The 25,062-nt window shown below is 41.3% G+C and overlaps 1 protein-coding gene across 2 annotated transcripts; it reads left to right on the forward strand.

Annotated features, from left to right (window-relative positions):
- The first annotated feature begins 5,618 nt into the window (after window positions 1–5,618).
- Window positions 5,619–18,023, forward strand: LOC119726674 (monocarboxylate transporter 12-like). Of its 2 annotated transcripts, XM_038198452.1 has the most exons (5): window positions 5,619–5,720; window positions 6,884–7,144; window positions 7,594–7,737; window positions 14,447–15,304; window positions 16,630–18,023. In XM_038198452.1, the coding sequence occupies exons 2-5, from the start codon at window positions 6,949–6,951 to the stop codon at window positions 16,758–16,760; spliced, it is 1,329 nt and encodes a 442-aa protein (XP_038054380.1). In that variant the 5' UTR covers window positions 5,619–5,720; window positions 6,884–6,948; the 3' UTR covers window positions 16,761–18,023. The 2 variants fall into 2 exon arrangements, with proteins under 2 accessions (XP_038054380.1, XP_038054381.1); XM_038198453.1 differs by lacking the exon at window positions 7,594–7,737.
- The last annotated feature ends 7,039 nt before the right edge of the window (window positions 18,024–25,062 follow it).

Here is a 25,062-nt window from a genome sequence, read left to right on the forward strand (position 1 = left end):
TTGAACCTCCTCCCGAACATCCCAGTTCTGGGTTGTGTTCAGGCGACCTGGATCCGGGCTGCATCTGGGCGACCCGGATCAGGGTTGTGTTCAGGCGACGCAGATCCGGGTTGCGTTCTGGCGACCTGGATCTGGGTTGTTTTTGAACCCGTTAATGTTATGGTCCCCTGGGACCCACCCTTAGGAAAATTCCCCCCAGTCACCACAGTGTGGAACTTCTGTGTGAACACAGTGTGTTCACATAGTGTCCATACAGTGTATACACAGTATGGTCACACTGTGATCACACTGTGTTCTCTGTGTGTGACACTGTGAATTTGGAACAAATTCATAGTGTCATGACAGTGTGAACACAGTGTGTTCACATAGTGTCCATACGGTGTATACCACTCAGTGGTCACACTGTGATCACACTGTGTTCTCTGTGTGCGACACAGTGAATTTGGAACAAATTCATAGTGTCATGACAGTGTGAACACAGTGTGTTCACATAGTGTCCATACGGTGTATACCACTCAGTGGTCACACTGTGATCACACTGTGTTCTCTGTGTGCGACACTGTGAATTTGGAACAAATTCATAGTGTCATGACAGTGTGAACACAGTGTGTTCACATAGTGTCCATACGGTGTATACCACTCAGTGGTCACACTGTGATCACACTGTGTTCTCTGTGTGCGACACTGTGAATTTGGAACAAATTCATAGTGTCATGACAGTGTGAACACAGTGTGTTCACATAGTGTCCATACGGTGTATACCACTCAGTGGTCACACTGTGATCACACTGTGTTCTCTGTGTGCGACACTGTGAATTTGGAACAAATTCATAGTGTCATGACAGTGTGAACACAGAGTTTTCACAGTGTTCACACTGTGTGCACACTATGTGACCATATAGAGATCACAGTGTCCACACTGTGTGACAATATAGAGATTACAGTGTCTGCACAGTGTGACCATATAGTGATCACAGTGTCCGCACCGAGTGACCATATAGTGATCACAGTGTCCACACTGTGTGACAATATAGAGATCACAGTGTCTGCACAGTGTGACCATATAGTGATCACAGTGTCCGCACAGGGTGGCCATATAGTGATCACAGTGTCCGCACAGTGTGACCATATAGTGATCACAGTGTCCCCACAGTGTGACCATATAGTGATCACAGTGTCTGCACAGTGTGTCCATATAGTGATCACAGTGTCCGCACAGTGTGACCATATAGTGATCACAGTGTCCACACAGTGTGACCATATAGTGATCACAGTGTCCGCACCGAGTGACCATATAGTGATCACAGTGTCCGCACAGTGTGACCATATAGTGATCACCGTGTCCGCACAGTGTGACCATATAGTGATCACAGTGTCCACACAGTGTGACCATATAGTGATCATAGTGTCCGCACAGTGTGACCATATAGTGATCACAGTGTCCACACAGTGTGACCATATAGTGATCACAGTGTCCGCACAGTGTGACCATATAGTGATCACAGTGTCCACACAGTGTGACCATATAGTGATCATAGTGTCCGCACAGGGTGGCCATATAGAGCACAGTGTCCACACAGTGTGACCATATAGTGATCACAGTGTCTGCACAGTGTGTCCATATAGTGATCACAGTGTCCACACTGTGACCATATAGTGATCACAGTGTCGATCCACACAGTGTGACCATATAGTGATCACAGTGTCCACACAGTGTGACCATATAGTGATCACAGTGTCCACACAGTGTGACCATATAGTGATCACAGTGTCCGCACAGGGTGACCATATAGTGATCACAGTGTCCACACAGTGTGACCATATAGTGATCACAGTGTCCGCACAGGGTGACCATATAGTGATCACAGTGTCCGCACAGTGTGACCATATAGTAATCACAGTGTCCGCACAGGGTGACCATATAGAGATCACAATTAAATACAGTTCACAACAGAAAGTTTCCATTATCGCTTTAAACTGAGCGGGAAATCTATATTAAAGGAACACAATAAGAGGCATTAAAAAGAATAACTAGGATGAATTAATCAAAACTCAAATGCCAGTGGCATCTTGAAAATAAGACAAACAATCAAAGAAAATACGTAAAGATCACTTAAACCGTCTAGTAAAGGGATAAAGGATACATTGCTAAATAACTATTTACAAAAGCAATCAAGACTGCATTAAAGTACAGTTTCCTCAAAGGATAATAGATGAGATTTTCGTGATATCTCAAGACCGGTGTCGATCGTGCCAAAAACCGTCCGGTGCAAAATAGTGTCCGCTGAGCATGCGCAGTAGGCACAAGACTCTATTTGGCACGTAAGTACGTGCCAAATTATTGTGTCCGGTGCCCTCGAGCATAGGGTGCATGCACGTATGTACGAACAACTTAAGGGCCATTCAGAATTTTCAATGTTTTAAAATTTCGACTGTTTTTCCAAATTATTTTGACCCACCCACCCACCCCTAATTTCGATTAATAAAAAACTGAACATGTACATGTACATGCACTTGCATGTACATGTACATGTACTTGAACACCATGTACATGTGTGTCTAGTTCAGTGACGGCGTGAAGTTGTCGGTCTTCCTCTTTTGCACTGGTGACCTTCAGTTTTCTTGTGTTTTTCCAGCTGATATGCTGTTCGGAATGACAGGTTGCAGTTTTGGAAGCCACAAAGATGACCGTGGTTTTGTCGTTTTCTGGATGAGGTGGATGACATGTGACATACGAGGTTGTGCCTGTCACGTGAGGTAGCTGAGAAAAACATTCGCTCGTACCCCCCCCCCCCCCCGCCTTGTTTGCAGGGCGGGGGGTACGACTGTAAGAAAACATCAGGTTTGGGCAGACATCACATCACAGCTAGGCTGCGGTCCTCGTAGTCTTGGAGTCCAGTGGTTGAATAGTCCAGTTTTTACAGCGATTGGATACACGTAGGCCTACATGACGCACATGTACAGTACACAGTGGCGTCGCCACGGGGGGCGTGGGGGGGGGGGCGACAGCCCCCCATGAAACCTTGTCGCCCCCCCCCCCCAGTCGCCTCTAAAAAATTATCATTAATCTACATGACGCCCCCCCCATGAAATGTTTCAGCCCCCCCATGAAACCTTGTCGCCCCCCCCCCCAGTCGCCCCTAAAAAATTATCATTGATCTACATGACGCCCCCCATGAAATGTTCCAGCCCCCCCCCCCAGCCCCCCCCCCCCCCCCCCCCACCCACCCACCCACCCACTGAAAAATTCCTGGCTACGCCACTGGCCCCGGTTGACCATGCACACCATGGCTCGAACTATAGTTTGATCCGGTACACTCGCTGGCTCCGTCCAGCTGTTGCTTCCCCGTCACTGACTGTAGCGGTCCGCTCCCGCTTCAGTCCGGCCGTCTCTGCGAAGCGAAAGCTCGTACCGTGCCCACTCGGTTCAGCTAGAATCTTTGGCATACTTGGTTCCCCAGTTAGTGTTGTGAGACTCCGACACCGTTGTTGAAACCAAGGAAAAGCCTGACGTTGGAGGAATCCCCATGAAGTTAAATAAACCAGTAAAGTCACTGAGTGAAAGCTCTGTTTCCCGCCAAATTCGTTATCATAGATAATAATGTTGATTCTAATATAAAGTTAATGAACTAATAGGGAATGCAACAATAATTTCAGGAATGAATTGCAGGGCAGCTCCGTCGCACAGCCTTTAACGTTTCACCACTTGAAACTTAGAACTGATAGACACATGGATTACAAGATAAGAGAACTATTCAATTGCCTCATTGATGTTCTCCGAAGTCACCGTGTTAAAATTAGAAAAAGTTTTAACTATGGAAGGTTGTGAATCTTTTCTTTTAAAACTGAGGGAGGAATTATGTAGTCATATTTATTTTATCGTCAATGTAAAATTGTGTCATTTCATTTTGTTCCCGGGTATTTTCTTGTTGTTTCTTTAGTGTGTGTATTTAATGTGAGTGTAGACGTATGTATGTCAACTAGGTTGTTTGTTTTTATGGTTTGCATTTTTCTTTCTGGGGAATGGGATTGCTTTTGTTTCTCGGTTTTGTTTTGTTTTGTTTGTAGTAATCTTTTTAGCCCGTTTGTCATTCATTCCCGTTATTGAGTCTGGTTGTTTGTTTTTGTTTGTTTGTTGGGGTGTAAGAGTATTTGTTTATTAGTTCGTTTTTATATTTTTGTATCTGTCTGGCTTGTCCAATGTTTCACTCTATGATTTTTTTGCTGAGTCTTGTCTCATCTCCCCGTCTTGTCTCGTCTCGTCATGTCTCGTCATGTCTCGTCTCGTATGATTTGTACAATTTACTTTTCAATAGTACTTTAATTTTTATGAATGGAATTTTAAATCTGTTTTATTGGCAGGGGTTTGGATAAATGTCTGATGACAATTGTTTTTTTTTACTTTTACATATCCGTGGCAGCCTGTCCAACTTTTAGCTTTTATTTTATGTTTTAAAATTTAAAATAAAATAATTGAATCATATAAATCAAATAAAGTTTCTTCAAGTCTTTATTACGCTGGAGATTTCCCGATCGCAGTACATAATGAGAGGCAGCCCAAATAGGCGCGACCTAATCCGGCCAAATTACGATATGTATACTAGTTTATCTGTAATAATAAAGAATTTTGGCCCCTGCACTTGAGGGTCTGTATTTGTAGAAGTGAAGGGTCCATGTTCCTGAATTTAGATTTCTGAACAAAACATTTGAATGGAATCTATATTGATATGGAGTGGAAGGAATCTGTTTGTTTTTGTTTTTGTTTCAAAATGGCGATGGGGTGATCATCGTTGGAGGGAAAAATCACCTAAAAGTCATAGGTCAACCCCCCCCCCCCCAAAAAAAAAAAAAATTTCCAAAAAGGTAAAGAGGATTAATTCAGCTTTTATTTGATGTATGTTTTGATCACCTGTGAGGGTTCAGAGTATGTTCCCCGATTTGTTTAAATTGGGGTATTTATCTTTGGTGCCTATGGGAATTTATGTTTTGGTGGATTCCCAGCACAACTCCTCACAATAAGCCCAGTGTTAACAATATTTCTCGTTGTGGGTCTGAAAATGAAAATTGTCGGTTTGTGTATTATGAATATGATCAAGTGAAATTATTTATGCAGTATTTTGCCCATTTCCCTCAAAATTGCATATTGTAATATTGTACATTTTTATCAATTTGCTAGAATATGTGATACCTCACCAACAAGTATCTTTTAACGAAATTCAATCAGAATATTTATCAATTTTAAAAAAAAAATTTAGTTGTTGTGTTACTTGTTGGTGTCCCTGCCACACTGTACGATGGTGTAGCCGTGTGTTATGCACGTGGATTGTGTACTTTCGTTTTGACGGGGACTTTACTGAATAGAGTCAGGTGACTGTATATAGAAATTTCTTTGAATAAAAGTCGAATCGTTCATTCATGTGCACTTGTTATGCAAAGCAGGGGCAGTGGTTCAAGGATATCTAGTATGTCGACTTGCAGAAAGTGTGCAAGAACGCGACTTGAATGCTTTTATGAGTTCACAATACAACGACGCTGTTTAGTTATTTCACTGTGTGACACAGTGAGAAATTTTGGAATCATAATGGCGTCAGCGATACTTGCTGGGGAGCTCTTGCGTACGACTTTCTGTATTTTGGTACTGTTGTTTCCAGGGCACATTGTGTGTACAGTAACCCGACGTACCCAGATTATTATATAATCGATGTTGGTCGAGACTCACGGTGAGTTAGAAAAATTGTTAGTACGTTGTAAGTTCACGGACTCCGTCGGCTGCTCATCGAAGAACCGTGCTCCCCATATATATGTGTATTTAACATGTTTTGTTACAGCGAGGGATGACAGGCGCAATAGGAAATAATTTATTTCCGTTTGAGCCTGCGAATTAGGAAATAACTATCTTTCTTTGTTTTTAAAATCTTTTTTCCATGGAAAGTGAATTTCGATTTTCAATTATGTAGCTTGACCCACCCACCCACAATTTGGAAAAAAGATCGAAATTTTAAAACATTGAAAATTCTGAATGGCCCCTTATTGGATGAACAAATCTGTGAAATCTGACAGGAAAAATAGGACAGATTTTGGCAGGAAAAATCGTACAAATTTGAAGCCTTAAATAGTAGCCTATTTGGCAGGAAAAATCGGACAGTATTCGGGGAATCCGACAGTATTATACGCTGGAGGAATCGGACGGTATTTGGCAGGAAAAATCGGACGGTATTTGCCAGGAAAAATCGGACACTATTTGGCAGGAAAAATCAGACAGTATTTGGCAGGAAAAATCAGACAGTATTTGGCAGGAAAATCGGACAAATTTGACAGGAAGAATCGGACAGTATTTGGCAGGAGGAATCGGACTGTATTTGGCAGGAAAAATCAGACAGAATTTGGCAGGAAAAATCAGACAGTATATGGGCAGGAAAAATCGGACAAATTTGACAGGAAAAATCCAACAGTATTTGGCAGGAGTCGGACAGTATTTGACAGGAAAAAACGGACAGCATTTGGCAGGAGAAATCGGACAAATTTGACAGGAGGAATCGGACAGTATTTGGCATGAGGAATCGGGGGAAAAATGATAGTACATGTATTGGACAGGAAAAATTGGACAAATTTACGTTTAAACTATTAGGGAAAGTTAGTCAAAAAAAATTCCGAATTCTTAGTAAGCACAAGTAATAAGGAAAACTTTAAAACAGATTGTAAAAAGCATAAGCAAATTCCGGTGAAAAGAAAGCTGTACGACGCCATGACAGCTCGACAGGCAAGGCACGACACGACACGACACCGGCACGACACCGGCCTTGAATTGTTATGCGCCTGTAATTATAATAATCCCATAGAGTGAAAATAGAATGGTCATTTGTGCTTATCTTTTGTTGGTTAGTTTTGCTTAGGCAACTACACAGCGAAGGCGAAAACTACTAGAACACCAGACAGCGGGGCTTCATTATGGGCAGAGTTCAAGCTGGTCATTCCCACCAGGGCTGGTACGCAGTTCTCTGCTTCTTTGTCAGCTTCGTATTGTGGTCGTGGGTCCTCAAGGCTTTGGGAGTGATGTTACCAACACTACAAGAGCAATTCGTGGCCCAAACCTGGCTGGTCGGCTGGATGATAGCCATCATTAATGCAGTCTCATGCGTTACCGGTAAGGTTTGAAATTATCGCATCTGAGCCACTTTATAGGTGCGCCTGATATGGTCGTTTTAGAGCAATACAGCACAACCTGATCAGACCAAAGGTTCAAATAAGTGTTTGTCAAGACAAGAAGTGGCAACCCTGTACCTCCACAGTACTGTTTTAGTGTGTGTTTTTTGTTTGTTTTGTTTTTGTTTTTTTTGCTGAAGCTCTTTTAAGTGAGTAGTTCACATAATTATTAATTCAGCACAAATACACAAAATTATGCATCATTTTTATCAAAATGTCCACACGGATAACGAATTTGAAGTGTACAGCGTCTGTACAATGATGGGATGTTGGATGTCCCGATTTTCCTACTTTTAAGATTCCCACCAAAGTTCGTTCCGATAAAGGCAAACAAACATGGGCCCATAATAGCACGTAAAGAAATTACCAACCATTTTCGTGTTGTAATAGGTCTCCTTGCTACACCACTTGAGGCCATGTTTGGTACTCGCACGGTGGTGACTATCAGCGGTTTCATGCTCGGTGTCTCTATGATCATCGCTTCTTTTTCCACTAGTATTGTCATGTTCACATCAATACTAGCGCTGGCAGCAGGTAAATATGTTATTACATGTACATTGTACTTTCAAGAGGTCGTACCATGCAATGCATGTTCAAGGGGAATTACGGCCTGAAATCCCCAATAATCGTATGTGATTGTTTACTTATCCTATTTCAAAGCTAATTTGGTTGAAAGGAAACTACTTAATGTCTTACCGTTCCTGAGAAAAGCCCCCCCCCCCCCCCCCCCGGCGGACATTTTGTGGCATGAGCACGTATTTCAAGCCGTCTCTATTCAATGTACAGTCGAGCACTGTTAAAACAAGCTCGGGTTGGGTTGGGATTCATTAAGGGGTTTTCAAAATGCACTCGTCTTAAAGATGTTGAAAATAATGTTTTTTAATCAACCGGGTCGCCAAAAATGCTCGTCGTAGCCGTCATGGGCGTCGCGAGGGGGGGGGGGGGGGCAAGGCGAGGCACTTGCTCCCCCCTTGGAAAACAAAAACAAAATAAAAAATATAGGTTCGCGTTTGTTGAGTTACAAACGCAGAGTGGTCGGGCTGGCATATGTTCTTGTGTTTACAGTGACTTAATCATAATTGAACTGCACATTACCCCTCTCATTACCCTGCATCCATTACCCTGTGTTTTCACAAAGAAAATCACACAACCTGCAGTTGAACTTGTTGCTTTACCTCGAAAAGACTTGTAGGCCTATCAGGAAGCGAACATCTGGTGCTGCATGGATGGCTACTCAAGCATACAACCAGTTGGGACTATTGGTAGACTTGCCAGAGCCTCTAACGTCGTTGACGTTTATGAAACATATGCTATTGCTAATCATATCATAAAATGGCTTTGATGGGTTTTTTTCTTTTGCATGGGGATAATAAAATTCTGCACTGACTTTACGACAAAAAAGGTGTGTTTACACGCTGTGGAAATATTAATTTTCAGCATTCAGATATGCGAGGATAACTAGCAGAATTTTAGGAAGCCCATGCATGCAAAAGACATAAGCCATTTTATTTTTGATATTGAGATAATCAAATGTTGCATATATTAAGCTTCAAACACGTCATAGAGGCTCCCTCAAGTCTACCGATTCCAATTCTGACCATGAATTCAATTTTAATATTCTCGTCCATTTTCTGATATTTTTCGCGATAACCGATTGAAATCGCGCTTCGCCAGTTTTTCTCTCATATCTGAATGCTGAAAATTAAGTAACCTTAGTGCAGAATTTATTATGCCCATGCAAAAGACAAAAACAAAATAAAACAAACAAGCCATTTTATTTTAAGATTAGCATAATTCTTTTGCATAAACTCTAACGACGTTAGAGGCTTCGTTAACTCTACCAATAGTCCCAACTGGTTGTATGCTTGAGTAGCCATCCATGCAGCACCAGATGTTCGCTTCCTGATAGGCCTACAAGTCTTGTCGAGGTATTAAAGCAACAAATTCAACTGCAGGTTGTGTGATTTTCTTTGTGAAAACACAGGGTAATGGGTGCAGGGTAATGGGAGGGGTATTGTGCAGTTCAATTATGATTAAGTCACTGTAAACACAAGAAAATATGCCAGCCCGACCACTCTGCGTTTGTAACTCAACAAACGCGAACCTCTAGTTTCTTGCTTGATGACGTCATTATTCACAAACGGGAAGTGATACTGATTTGTGGATAAATATCCATTGTGAAGTTTATAATTAACGCATGAAAATCTGGAAAATATAAGTGTAGTATTCATAACACCTTACTTCCGGTTTGATGACGTCACAGTATTTGGAAGTAAAAGGTGAACATTGTAAATTTGTAATGGATATCGTTATTTGGACTACGAAGATATACAACATGGATCAAATGATAGAATTTAATTGAAAATATGATCATTTTCAAATTCTAATAGAAGTAACTTCCGGTCTGATTACGTCATGAATTTGAAACCTTGCCAAGTTTTCTGTGGTTAATCAGAGAACATCAAGGGGCATTCTGGTAAAATTTGAACGGATGGTTTTCAAAATAAAGAAAGCAAACAATATTAAATGTGCCGCTAGGGGGCGTCCTTTTGAATGATGACGTCATCACACTTTTTTGTGACTGGCATTTCTCACTAAACACTTTCATAATTTATATGTGTGTAGTAAAATGCTTCCGCTTTTGAGTTATATTCGGTTTTTATTGCACTTCCGGTAACACCGGAAGTAAAGGTCAAGCGGTTTTGTGTGTGGGGACAAGAAATGTTTCTCACGGCATAGTCTACAACCTCACGAAAAAATTAACACGATACTCTATTCAGTTCAAAAGATATAGTGCAAACGATTTTGTCAAAATTTGCCCTGGAATCGCTTGTAATTTGATATCTGATGACGTCATGATGACATAACACAATTTATAACATCTTTGTAACATGGTACAAGTTCACACTATGTTTTATGATCAGACCGTGAACCGTTAGGAAGAAATTTTGCTTTGTTTTGATTTCAGGCTAATGTCTTCATTTTGAATTCGCCTAACTTTGACCTTCCGGTTGACCCGGAAATAAAGGTCAAGCGAGTTCATGCACACGACAAAAAATGTTTATCAATTTATGGTCTATCTGAATATAAGGTTGGAACATGATTGATTGTGTTGTTCAAGAGTTAAAGGTGAAAGAAGTTCGTCATTTTTCCAACGAAAATCGCTTGTGATTTGACACCCGATGACGTCATCATGACGTCAGAGTAATATTCACCACTAGGGATGAGGGTCAATTTATGTTGAAAGTTACAAGTTCATACCATATACCGTTTAGGAGAAAACCCGCGGGTTGTGCCCGACCACTCAAAAAAGGAAAAAGAGGTGCGGAGCCATATTGCTGTTAATTTGATGTGGGGGGGGGGGGGGCAAATGCTCCCCTGCTCACGCTCGGAAAAAATGATAAATTGAGAATATAATGAAAACGTTAAGGAATTTTTGGGGAAAATTTCCTTTGCCCCCCCCCCCCCGAAAAAACGCCCATGGTTACCGTCCTCTCGTGTTAATGCTTCTCGTATTAAGCCAATTTTCTCCCATAGAAATGTGCACGTTTTGGTCGGGACTGACGAAATATGCTTGTGATAACCGTGTCCTCGTGCAACCGTACTCGTAATAATCGTGATCGACTGTACTATACACGTTGTGTGTGTCACGTAAAACACATATCACGCATAACACATATCACAAACACAAACCAATACACAAATCACGGGCGTCGCTACTTAACTCAGTTAAGTTTTACGATGAGCAAAATGTCCAAAACTTTTCAATATGATAGGGCCAAATTATGATGATTTACTTTTGAAGTTGGACTTATCCCACTGAAAAAATAATCCCATTCAAAGTAATCAACATAATTAACCATTCATATATTTGTGGAGAAAATTAGAAATGGAATTTTAAAGGGATAATTTTGGGCGGAAATTATCAATTACACTCAGTTTGCGTGACAGTCCGTCGGCCAATTTCATTCTGGCACACACATTCAAAATGGTCTAGCGACGCCCGGGCGCCCGTGACACCAATGTTGTTTCTTACACATCCGTAGAATGCGATTCACAACTTGCACTCAACAGCTTAATTTATCCATCGGAGACAAAATATTACACACTGAGTATACAGTGTTTGTACGTCGGTGAAGGGCAGTGGCGTAGCAAGGAATTTTTCAGTGGGGGCGCTGGGGGGGGGGGGCTGGAACATTTCATGGGGGGGGCGTCATGTAGATCAATGATAATTTTTTTAGAAACTCAAAATCTCAGTGGGGGGGGGCAACTAGGGGGCGACAAGGTTTCATGGGGGCTGTGCCCCCCAAGCCCCCCCCCCCCCCCCCCCCCATGTAGCTACGCCACTGCAGGTCATACAGTTAAAGTTTATGTGACCTTGTATGAAAAGTCAAAGAAAAGTAACTCCCATGATCTATTTGACACCAAGTTTGTGTTAACTTGCCGGTAACGCCCTAAAAGCTTCTATGCTGTTATGTTTACTTTTAGGTACCTTCAATGGTTCTATGTTTAATTAACCTGTTCATATGTTTAATTAAACTAATAACGCACATATAGTTGCCAAATATGGCACTAACAAGTTTGAGGTCGGCAATTTCGTCTTTAAAAATCTGGGTACGTCGGGTTACCGTACACACAATTGTCCTGGAGACAACAGTACAGAAAGTCGTACGCAAAAGCTCCCCAGCAAGTATCGCTGAACTAAACAGCGTCGTTGTATTGTGAACACATAAAAACATTCAAGTCGCGTTCTTGCACACTTTCTGCAAGTCGACATAGATATCCTTGAACCACTGCCCCTGCTTTGCATAACAAGTGTACATGAATGAACGATTCGACTTTTATTCAAAGAAATTTCTATGTACAGTCACCGGACTCTTTTCAGTAAAGTCCCCGTCAAAACGAAAGTAAACAATCCACGTGCATAACGCACGGCTACACCATCGTACAGTGTGGCTAGGACACCAACAAGTAACAAAAAAACTAAAATAAAATTTAAAAATTGATAAATATTCTGATTGAATTTCGTTAAAAGATACTTGTTGATGAGGTTCACATATTCTAGCAAATTGATAAAAATGTACAATATTACAATATGCAATTTTGAGGGAAATGGGCAAAATACTGCATAAATAATTTCACTTGATCATATTCATAATACACAAACCGACAATTTTCATTTTCAGACCCACAACGAGAAATATTGTTAACACTGGGCTTATTGTGAGGAGTTGTGCTGGGAATCCCTGAAGATGTTATTTTCAACATAATTTCTAAACAATTTAATGGGACATTCCTGTGACATGAGCCTTCCAGATGAACAGTTTATGTGTGGGAAAGTATGGTACACAAACATGACTGTGTGATTCAAAAGCAGTTGTTGATGCGATCCCTGAATTTACAGCACTCCGTTTAACGGTGCACACCAATACATAAATTCCCATAGGCACCAAAGATAAATACCCCAATTTAAACAAATCGGGGAACATACTCTGAACCCTCACAGGTGATCAAAACATACATCAAATGAAAGCTGAATTAATCCTCTTTACCTTTTGGAAATCTTTTTGGGGGGGGTCGACCTATGACTTTTTGGTGATTTTTCCCTCCAACGATGATCACCCCATCGCCATTTTGAAAAACAAAAAAACAAACAGATTCCTTCCACTCCATATCAATATAGATTCCATTCAAATGTTTTGTTCAGAAATCCAAATTCAGGGACCTGGACCCTTCACTTCTACAAATACAGACCCTCAAGTGCAGGGGCCAAAATTCTTTATTATTACAGATAAACTAGTATACAAATCGTAATTTGGCCGGATTAGGTCGCGCCTATTTGGGCTGCCTCTCATATGTACTGCGATCGGGAAATCTCCAGCGTAATAAAGACTTGAAGAAACTTTATTTGATTTATTTGATTCAATTATTTTATTTTAAATCTTAAAACATAAAATAAAAGCTAAAAGTTGGACAGGCTGCCACGGATATGTAACAGTAAAAAAACAATTGTCGTTTATTTAACTTTGTGCGGATTCCTCCAACGTCAGACTTTTCCTTGGTTTCAACAACGGTTTCGGAGTCTCACAACACTAACTGGGGGAACCAAGTAAGCCAAAGATTCTAGCTGAACGAGTGGGCACGGTACGAGCTATCGCTTCGCAGAGCTAGAGACGGCCGGACTGAAGCGGGAGCGGACCGCTACAGTGACGGGGAAGCACTTTGTGCTGGAACATTTCATGGGGGGGGGCGTCATCAATGATAATTTTTTGAGAATCTCAAATTCTCAGGGAGGGGGGGGATTTTACATTGACGATAAAATAAATATGACTGCAATAGTTCCTCCTTCAGTTTTGAAAGAAAAGATTCACAACCTTCCATAGTTAAAACTTTTTCTAATTTTAACACGGTGACTTCGGAGAACATCAATGAGCCATCGAACAGTTCTCGTATCTTGTAATCCATGTGTCTATCAGTTCTAAGTTTCAAGTGGTGGAACGTTAAAGGCTGTGCGACGGAGCTGCCCTGCAATTCATTCCTGAAATTCTTGTTGCATTCCCTATTAGTTCATTAGCTTTATATTAGAATCAACATTATTATCTATGATAACGAATTTGTTGGGAAACAGAGCTTTCACACAGTGACTTTACTGGTTTATTTAACTCCAACGTCAGACTTTTCCTTGGTTTCAACACCGGTTTCGGAGTCTCACAACACTAACTGGGGGAACCAAGTAAGCCAAAGATTCTAGCTGAACCTAGCCTTGACCAATGCTGTCAAGCCAAGCTTTTCCCTGAACTGTCCGGCAGCCGTTTTACCCTACTTGTCACTGCAACGTACGCCGCTCGCAGCCCCCTGGCTAGCTAGCTCCGCTTGCCTGTACTGCGCGCGCGATGTGCTCCTAACACAAATCCGCACACGGACGTACGTACACGTACATGTACATGGTACACGTACGTGTACATGTGCAGTATACAGTGAATGGGAGCAATAACGAATGTCACGTGATGTGAGTTCCACCAATCAAATGACTAGGATCTGTATGTCAGTTATATAAACTGGAATATTGCATTGGCCTTTTACATTAAACAAGTTAATGGAAGCAACGTTAACAATTTCGAAAAAATATTAGGCCTATACAAAAACACAATGCTGTCACAATCCCATATAGCATAGGGATCCTTCATTTTAATACGTCTGTCGAATTTGATCACTCATTGATTTTCTCGTCTAACATCCGCAGGTCCTGCTTTAAGTGTCGTCCCTATACTGACAAGGGCGCTAATTGGGCGCAGTTTTCCGACAAACTATGGTATTGCAGCAGGAATTGGGGGTTCGGGAGCTCCAATAGGCCTGATCACTGCTGGGCCATTTGCCCAACTGTTGCTGGATACGTATGGCTGGAGAGGGGCTTTGCTTATTCTTGGAGGGTTCGCCCTGCATCTTGGGGTGTGTGGCGCCATCTTGCGTTCATCGTCGACTGATGAAACCGAGACAAATAGCAGCTATCAGCCGTTGAGCACCGACGCCAATGAGGAACCTCGAGTTGGTTCATCAAGTGCCGAGGAGAAAGGCAACCTGAAGCAGTCATCATATAATACCTTCAAAGACCCCCTCAAGTCCATGGTGAAACACATTGGAATCTCAGTTTGTTTCCAGGTCTCATTTTGGTTCACAGCAGTCATCTTAATATTGGGCCGTTTTGTGGATGATCATTGGTTGATCTATTACGTTTCTCAAGCAGAAGCAAAAGGATTCTCTCCATACGAGGCTGTGACATTCACCACAGCCGGAGGGGTCGGCAACGTCGTTTCCAGGATTGTGTTTGGTTTTATCGTCGACAGAAATTTGTTGAATTTACGACCGGCGTTGGTGCTGATGATCGTACTGAGTTCCTCGGCTCTACTGATAGCTCCCTGGTTAAATACCTACTGGCTGATGATGGCCGGCTCCTTCGTCTTTTGTGCTGGGAATGGAGCAATTGCCTTATTGAATGATCTGTACACTAGGGAGCTGCTTGGAACTGATCTCTTGGTATGTGCTTTCGCTTGGATGGAAACGTTGACGGCCATTTTAGGTTTCAGCCTTGGATTCTATCCAGGTAAGGCATTTCGTGTCTCATCTTATTGCTTTTGCGAGAACAGAATATTGCATGCAGGGATAGTGTCATTAATCTCAATGCAATTCTGATGTCTTAGGTTTGTCGACAAATAAATGCCATGTAAACATTGTATACCGTCCCCATCGACCAATACATGCCATGTAAATATTGTGTACCATCCCCAAACCAATGAAAGTATACAAATATTGAGTGGCTCAGCGTGGAATGGGAGGAATATTATCGCAAGGTAAAATCTGGACTTTTCCATTTCACGAGACGAAGCCGAGTGAACTGGAAAAGTCCAGGTTTTACCTACCGAGCGATAATATTCCTGCCATTTCACAATTTAAAGCCACTCAATATTTGTTTTATATAACTGACATATAGATCCTTGTCATTTGATATATTTGAACTTTTTTTTCAATACAAAACTGGAGGAAAATGTATTTCTCTCTTCCAAACCACCCCTTCACGAAAATGTTTGAACCCAACGCTGTAGCGCTGGCTCTTTGGAACAATACGCGCTACGCGCAACGCTGAACGCGCTCACCAGCATGCATTTACACACAAATACCGCGTCATGATCCTAACTGTTGAATAGTATTTCCCATTCCCCATGGGCGGATAGTATACAAATATAACATGGTTAGAGGGTAGACAGTCGATATTCGCTCCCCGAGGTATTGGAAGTTGACAAACTAGTTCCCGAGGCGAAGCCGAGGGAACTAGTTTGTCAACTTCCAATACCGAGGGGAGCTAATATCGACTGTCCACCCGAAATAAACCATGTTATATTTGTTTTACTATACCTCATACATATTCAGTTGCCAAATTTTGTTTTATTATTATGCACCTAAAACAAAATTCGGGGAAACTTGTACAGCTCACAAAAAAATTCAACTTCAATTACTAGTTCGGTTCGTTTGCAATATAATACAGTTACTACAGTTGTAAATACAAATGTTTGCAATGTGTACAACTTTCTTTTGTACAGGAGACATCTTTACACGGATCTGTATGTCAGTTATTATAATGGGCGCTATCATCACGAATACAAGTTGTTCCATTCACATTGTCGATGGTCACCTCTTTTAAGGGTTCTCACAGCCATACACCAATGGTAGTTGCTTATTCGTGTCCATGTTAAAAAGTTTATACGTTCAACATTTTATATTCCCTACCATTCCCCTGTCTCTCTAAAGAAATACCTGTTGCGTAATATAAGGAGATATTTTTGTTGATTAAAATGAGGTATGTTGACATCGACGAAGCACACGAAATGTCAACTGTTTGGAACTGCTTTTCTTGTTTCTTTTTTTTTTCAGGTTGGATGTACGACCAGAGTGGGAGTTTTGATTGGGCCTTTTTTATTCTGGGATGCATATCAGCTCTTTCGTTGGTGGGGCTGTTGATGGAATGGGTCCTGTCGAGATGCAAGTATCAGCAGACGGCTTGAAATACGCCTAATTAAACTACGAGAATGCTGACGTGTGACATCAAAAGAAAAAAAGTTATAGAAAGGATCGTGTACCGTTTCATTGCAATTTGTTGATTGTGGATGATATCATTATTATATAAATAGTTTAATAAGCCAAATTGGTGACGAATCACCCATTTTCGCACGAATTTGGATGCATGTTTAGATCAACATTCAATTAAATAAATAAGTTTAAATGTAAAAGCATATGCGATTGCACTTTTCAACGATTCAATTTCAAAGATAATGCATTCATAAAATGTCATATCGGGTCATTCAAATTCGCATGAGCTTCACGTTGCGTCAGTTTGGGAATTCGAATTCGCAATTAAGCAAGCATTTGCGAAATATGAGCAAAGGTATTCGAAGCCGGTTCATGTAATTACTTTGTTCGTCAGTTTGTTCTTTGTTTCTTTGTTCCAATTTTAAAAATGCATAAAAACTAACTGTTTCCCCGAGATTCGGCTACAAATTACTATATTTTGCATAAAAATAAAGCACGTGTACTGAAATGAAGCTTGTTTAAAATAAAGCTAATTGAGGAAAAGGTTAGAGATATAAGAAAACCCAGATCGCAACTTAATTAAAGAGCAAAAGGTAACAAGAACGTTTAAAATAGTATGTGAACGCGATAAAAAGAGGTATAAAGGATCTCCTAGTTCAATGTTGCCTATTATAAGTTTATTGTTTATGTGTCGACTTTCGTGTACGATGTTTAATTGTTTCGCTTCACTAGTTTACACTTTTACTTGTTCAGATTATAAAGACAGATAGGCCTAACATAATTATACTTTTGAACAAAAGAGACTAGCATGAAACCAATAATAAAAGAACATGTGAAAAGTGATACAAATATAAATCTCGCATCTTGCCTTCGTTTCCCATTATTTTTAATGCAGAAAGTACTAAATGGGATGCGCGGAGATGAAAACGAAAATAGGTTTCTTATGCAAATAACCCTAAACCAAACAGACTGCTAAATTGAAGGATGTGTTAAAAATGAAAATGTCAGGTCTGACAAACGAATTTGAACGTCTGGAAACTTATACGAACCAAGCGATCGAATGACAGCAAGGAGCTATATGTCGTTTCAAATCGGCCACTATCAAGATGAATTTGAACGCTGTTTTTGCGAAATTGGCCAGGAAAACCTATAGGCCTAGTAAATTTTATGTCAATACTGGAAGTGAAACGCCGATATAACGAACAGGAATCTACAGAAATTGTTCGTAATAGCGATCGTTCGGTATAGCGATTTTAAGCTGCTCGTGCTCCGGTACTCACTTTCAACAAATGGCGCCCTTCAGAACTTCACCCTGCACGCCTGGGCTACTGAAAAACGCCAACTATTAAATTATGTAATTACACAGTTTTTGAGCTTACTACCTACAACAATGGTGACTTTTCTTTCTATTCCTTAAGGAAAAAAATAGCCACTTGATAATTTTCAACAACAAAGTTCGGTACCTATTGTACACAAAATCGGGAGCCAAGGACGATGGATCTAGGATCTAGGATCTCAATTTCAAATCAAAAGTTGCTGAATCATGTTTTGAATTGTTTTGAATTGCAGCTATACGCGATGTCGCGCACTGATCCGACGAATTATAGCAACCGCGCACGCCCGCGACACGAACTTCGTATATCGCGGTCTAAAAGTACCTTAACCTGGAGAGTTCTGCACAAACTATACCTTGTTCGGAAGCTTGTGATGAGGCCAACAAGCTGACAAAAGGACAGGTCTTGAAAACCCAGTACTTGCGGAGAAAATTCGAGATATAGCGCATCAATGCCAGTAGTACACCTATGTGCAGTCAGTCTAACAGCAATGCATGCATTCGCCCGCGACACGAACTTCGTATATCGCGGTCTAAAGGTACCTTAACCTGGGAAGTTCTATACACAAACTATACCTTGTTCGGAAGCTTGTGATGAGGCCAACAAGCTGGCAAACGTACAGGTCTTGAAACCGAGTAGTTGCGGAGAAAATTTAAGATATAGCGCATCAATGCCAGTAGTACCCCTATATGTGCATCAGTCTAACAGCAATGCCTAGCCTGCAAGCGCCTGTGCGTCGTGTCAATGCTTGCACGCGCTGCGCCGAATAACAAAACGAACTACTAATTTAAATTTGCCTACGGTGCGTCTTAAGACCCACCGTTGGAAAGGCCTTCTTTCGTTGATTACTTCAAAATGACAGCTTGCCAGAAAGATTAATTTCACAGGGAGTTTAGTCCACTTACTATCTTTCAACGAAGTATGTTTTTCAACAATAATACGCCAGTTACTTTTCGGATGGCTGCAAATGATGGACTATAGCTTTAAAGCCCGAGTCCATCATTTGCAGCTATCCGAAAAAGTAACTGGCGTAATTATTGTTGAAAAACATACTGGTTGAAAGATAGTAAGGGGACTAAACTCCCTGTGAAATTATCCTTTCTGGCAAGCACTCATTTTGAAGAAATCAACGAAAGAAGGCATTTCCAACGGTGCTTCTTAAGAAGCACCGTAGGAAATTTTAAATTAGTTGTTCGTTTTGTTATTCGGCAGAGCGCTTACAAGCATAGGAACGACGCACAGGAGGGCGCGCGCTTCGCCGAACTACTAACGGAAATTTCCAACGGTGCGTCTTTGGAAAGGCCTTCTTTCGTTGATTTCTTCAAAAGGACAGCTTGCCAGAAAGAATAATTTCACAGGGAGTTTAGTCCCCTTGCTTTCTTTCAACCAAGTATGTTTTCATCAATAATTACGTACGTCAGTCACCTTTTGGATAGCTGCAAATGATGAACTGTAGCTTTAAACTGAGCGGAAAATCTATATTAAAGGAACACAATAAGAGGCATTAAAAAGAATAACTAGGATGAATTAATCAAAACTCAAATGCCAGTGGCATCTTGAAAATAAGACAAACAATCAAAAAAAATACGTAAAGATCACTTAAACCGTCTAGTAAAGGGATAAAGGATACATTGCTTACTATTTACAAAAGCAATCAAGACTGCATTAAAGTACAGTTTCCTCAAAGGATAATAGATGAGATTTTCGTGATATCTCAAGACCGGTGTCGATCGTGCCAAAACCGTCCGGTGCCAAAATAGTGTCCGCTGAGCATGCGCAGTAGGCACAAGACTCTATTTGGCCCCTAAGTACGTGCCAAATTATTGTGTCTGGTGCCAAATAGTGCCCGGTGCCCTCGAGCATAGGCTGCATGCGCGTATGTACGAACAACCTATTGGATGAACAAAACTGTCAAATCTGACAGGAAAAATAGGACAGATTTTGGCAGGAAAAATCGTACAAATTTGAAAGGAAAAATAGCAGCCTATTTGGCAGGAAAAATCGGACAGTATTCGGGGAATCCGACAGTATTATACGCTGGAGGAATCGGACGGTATTTGGCAGGAAGAATCGGACGGTATTTGGCAGGAAAAATCGGACACTATTTGGCAGGAAAAATCAGACAGTATTTGGCAGGAAAAATCAGACAGTATTTGGCAGGAAAATCGGACAAATTTGACAGGAAGAATCGGACAGTATTTGGCAGGAGGAATCGGACTGTATTTGGCAGGAGGAATCGGACTGTTTTTGGCAGGAAAAATCAGACAGAATTTGGCAGGAAAAATCAGACAGTATAATGGGCCGGAAAAATCGGACAAATTGGACAGGAAAAATCGGACAGTATTTGGCAGGAGTCGGACAGTATTTGACAGTAAAAAACGGACAGCATTTGGCAGGAGAAATCGGACAAATTTGACAGGAGGAATCGGACAGTATTTGGCAGGAGGAATCGGGGGAAAAAAATGATAGTATTGGACAGGAAAAATTGGACAAATTTACGTTTAAACTATTAGGGAAAGGTAGTCAAAACATTTTCCGAATCCTTAGTAACCACAAGTAATAAGGAAAACTTTAAAACAGATTGTAAAAAGCATGAGCAAATTCCGGTGAAAGAAAGCTGTACGACGCCATGACCAGTGGCGTCGCCAAGGGGGGGGGGGGGGGGGGGGGCAGGGGGCACGTGCCCCCCCCCCCCCTGGAAAACCTAGTGCCCCCGAGTGCCCCCCCCCCCCCCATCTGAGATTTGGGTTGGTAAACAAATATATATATATATTTTGTTATATTCAACTCCCATCATCTGAGTTGGTTTTTCAGATCGAATTTAGCATCAAATGTGGCACCATTTTGCATCTAGCCCATCCTCCGTATGCGAAAATTTTCCAAAGGGGAGGAGGGCACCCCCTCCCCTTAGACCCCTCCCCCAGGACGGCGATCCGTATCCACCTAAGTGCCCCCCCCCCCCATCAAATGCTGGTGCCCCCCCCCCTGTGCCCCCCCCCCCCCCCCCCCCCAGACTGAAAAGTCTGGTGACGCCACTGGCCATGACAGCTCGACAGGCAAGACAAGAAGTGGCAACCCTGTACCTCCACAGTACTGTTTGTGTGTGAGTTTGTCTTACATTCCCTATGTGGACTTGTGAACAAGAGATGTCAACATAATGCAGGTTGTGTTAACGTTATGTGGACTAAGCTGTGTCCACATAAGGTTTTGCCCTTTCTGGAAAACAGGTTTAGAGGCATTTTTGGGTTAGGTTTATCCGTAGCAGAATGAAGAGAAACACTATAATAGGGAATCATAGAAAAAAAAATTGGTTAAAAGAGTTTTCACAGTTTAAGTAAAGTTATTTTTTGTACCGAGTTTTCTTAACTACGCGAAAACAAAGGAATGTCCACACAAGGTATGTAACGTAAACCTGGGTGGGTGTGTGCGTGTGGGTGACTACAAATTTGTATCCTTGTGGAGACACACACACAATAGGGAACAAAACATTGTAAAGGTCTCCACAGGGCAATTTTTATAGATGAATAGGTCTCCACAAGGTTTTCACGAAATAGATATATGGGTTTTACACAAAAACTAGGAATTTCCAAGGTGGGTTGATCCGTCGCAAATGGAAGAGTTTTAGAAAAGGGATATTAAGTCCAAATTTCAGCCAAGGAAACTAATTCTGGTTAAAATAAGAGCATTTTGAAACTTCACTTTCAAAATTGAACACTTACTACACGAGAACAAAGGAATGTCTCCACAAGGATACAAATTTGAGAGGGTGTGTGGGGGGTGTGTGTGGGGTTTTTTTTGGGGGGGGGTTGGCTGAAGCTGTTTTAAGTGAGTAGTACACATAATTATTCATTCAGCACAAATGCACAAAATTATGCATCACTTTTTTTGAAAATGTCCACACGGATAACGAATTTGAAGTGTTCATGTACAGCGTCTGTACAATAATGGGAATGTTGGATGTCCCGATTTTCCTACCTTTAAGATTCCCACCAAAGTTCGTTCCGATATAGGCAAACAAACATGGGCCCATATGATAAAGCACGTAAAGAAATTACCAACCATTTTTGTGTTGTAATAGGTCTCCTTGCTACACCACTTGAGGCCATGTTTGGTACTCGCACGGTGGTGACTATCAGCGGTTTCATGCTCGGTGTCTCTATGATCATCGCTTCTTTTTCCACTAGTATTGTCATGTTCACATCAATACTAGCGCTGGCAGCAGGTAAATATGTTATTACATGTACATTGTACTTTCAAGAGTTCGTACCATGCAATGCATGTTCAAGGGGAATTACGGCCTGAAATCCCCAATAATCGTATGTGATTGTTTACTTATCCTATTTCAAAGCTAATTTGGTTGAAAGGAAACTACTTAATGTCTTACCGTTCCTGAGAAAAGCCCCCCCCCCCCGGCGGACATTTTGTGGCATGAGCACGTATTTCAAGCCGTCTCTATTCAAGGTACAGTCGAGCACTGTTAAAACAAGCTCGGGTTGGGTTGGGATTAATTAAGGGGTTTTCAAAATGCACTCGTCTTAAAGATGTTGAAAATAATGTTTTGTAATCAACCGGGTCGCCAAAAATGCTCGTCGTAGCCGTCATGGGCGTCGCGAGGGGGGGGGGGGCGCAAGGGGAGGCACTTGCTCCCCCCTGGAAAACGAGGTTCGCGTTTGTTGAGTTACAAACGCAGAGTGGTCGGGCTGGCATATGTTCTTGTGTTTACAGTGACTTAATCATAATTGAACTGCACATTACCCCTCCCTTTACCCTGCACCCATTACTCTGCACCCATTACTCTTTGCTTTTCATAAAGAAAATCAAACAACCTGCAGTTGAACTTGTTGCTTTACCTCGACAAGACTTGTAGGCCTATCAGGAAGCGAACATCTGGTGCTGCATGGATGGCTACTCAAGCATACAACCAGTTGGGACTATTGGTAGACTTGCCAGAGCCTCTAACGTCATTGACGTTTGTGAAACATATGCTAATCATATCATACAATGGCTTTGATGGGTTTTTTTCTTTTGCATGGGGATAATAAAATTCTGCACTGACTTTACGACAGAAAAGGTGTGGTTACACGCTGTGGAAATATTAATTTTCAGCATTCAGATATGCGAGGATAACTAGCAGAATTTTAGGAAGCGCATGCATGCAAAAGACATAAGCCATTTTATTTTTGATATTGAGATTATCAAATGTTGCATATACACGTCATAGAGGCTCCCTCAAGTCTACCGATTCCAATTCTGACCATGAATTCAATTTTAATATTCTCGTCCATTTTCTGATATTTTTCGCGATAACCGATTGAAATCTCGCTTCGCCAGTTTTCCTCTCATATCTGAATGCTAAAAATTAATATTTTTACAGCGTGTAGCCACAAACTTTTCTGTCGTAAATTCAGTGCAGAATTTTATTATGCCCATGCAAAAGAAAAAAATAACATAAAAGCCATTTATGATAAAATTAGCATATGTTTCATAAACTCCAACGACGTTAGAGGCTCCGTCAAGTCTACCGTTGTCATAAATTCAGTGCAGAATTTTATTATACCCATGCAAAAGACCAACAACAAGAAACAATATAAAAGCCAATTTATCTTAAAATTAGTATAATTATGTTTCATAAACTTTAACGACGTGAGACGCTCTGTCAATTCTACCAATGTAGTAACCTTAGTGCAGAATTGTATTATGCCCATGCAAAAGAAAAAAACAAAATAAAACAAAAAGCCATTTTATTTTAAGATTAGCATAATTCTTTCGCATAAACTCTAACGACGTTAGAGGCTTCGTTAACTCCACCAATAGTCCCAACTGGTTGTATGCTTGAGTAGCCATCCATGCAGCACCAGATGTTCGCTTCCTGATAGGCCTACAAGCAGGCGCGGTTCTAGAACCAATATTTTTTGGGGGGGGGGGCTAACACGGTGGTCCAGAATTTTTTTCAGGAAGGTGTGCTGAAATGTAGACCGGTTATTTTTTCCAGACACTTAGGCTTCCGAAAATCAATAGGTGTGGGGGGGGGGGGGGGGGGGGGGGGGCTCATGCCATATTTTCAATGGCTTGCGCCAATAAAATCCTAAAATCATTCACGGCTATTTCTTCTTTAAGGGGAGACCGTTCGCATGTACATCGCAATCCTTCTTTTTGCTAATGCACTTTTTTTTTACGGAATTTATTTTGGGGGGGCTAGACAAAATTTTGGGGGGGCTACAGCCCCCCCCCAAGCCCCCCCCCCCCCCCCCCCCCGTAGAACCGCGCCTGCCTACAAGTCTTGTCGAGGTAAAGCAACAAATTCAACTGCAGGTTGTTTGATTTTCTTTGTGAAAAACACAGGGTAATGGGTGCAGGGTAATGGGAGGGGTATTGTGCAGTTCAATTTTGATTAAGTCACTGTAAACACAAGAAAATATGCCAGCCCGACCACTCTGCGTTTGTAACTCAACAAACGCGAACCTCTAGTTTCTTGCTTGATGACGTCATTATTCACAAACGGGAAGTGATACTGATTTGTGGATAAATATCCATTGTGAAGTTTATAATTAACGCATGAAAATCTGGAAAATATAAGTGTAGTATTTATAACACCTTACTTCCGGTTTGATGACGTCACAGTATTTGGAAGCAAAAGGTGAACATTGTAAATTTGTAATGGATATCGTTATTTGGACTACGAAGATATACAACATGGATCAAATGATAGAATTTAATTGAAAATATGATCATTTTCAAATTCTCATAGAAGTTACTTCCGGTCTGATTACGTCATGAATTTGAAACCTTGCCAAGTTTTCTGTGGTTAATCAGAGAATATCAAGGGGCATTTTGGTAAAATTTGAACGGATGGTTTTCAAAATAAAGAAAGCAAACAATATTAAATGTGCCGCTAGGGGGCGTCCTTTTGAATGATGACGTCATCACACTTTTTTGTGACTGG

Source organism: Patiria miniata, unplaced genomic scaffold (assembly GCF_015706575.1).
Source record: "Patiria miniata isolate m_02_andy unplaced genomic scaffold, ASM1570657v1 HiC_scaffold_2, whole genome shotgun sequence".
NCBI classification, from domain to species: Eukaryota; Metazoa; Echinodermata; class Asteroidea; order Valvatida; family Asterinidae; genus Patiria; species Patiria miniata.

What these genes read in the sequence shown, in the direction of transcription:
- LOC119726674 (XM_038198452.1), top strand. Translation starts at nt 6,949, where the DNA reads ATGGGCAGAGTTCAAGCTGGTCATTCCCACCAGGGCTGGTACGCAGTT. An exon ending in AATACTAGCGCTGGCAGCAG is followed by an intron (nt 7,738 to 14,446) that starts GTAAATATGTTA and finishes TAACATCCGCAG; the next exon opens with GTCCTGCTTTAAGTGTCGTC. An exon ending in CAGCCTTGGATTCTATCCAG is followed by an intron (nt 15,305 to 16,629) that starts GTAAGGCATTTC and finishes TTTTTTTTTCAG; the next exon opens with GTTGGATGTACGACCAGAGT.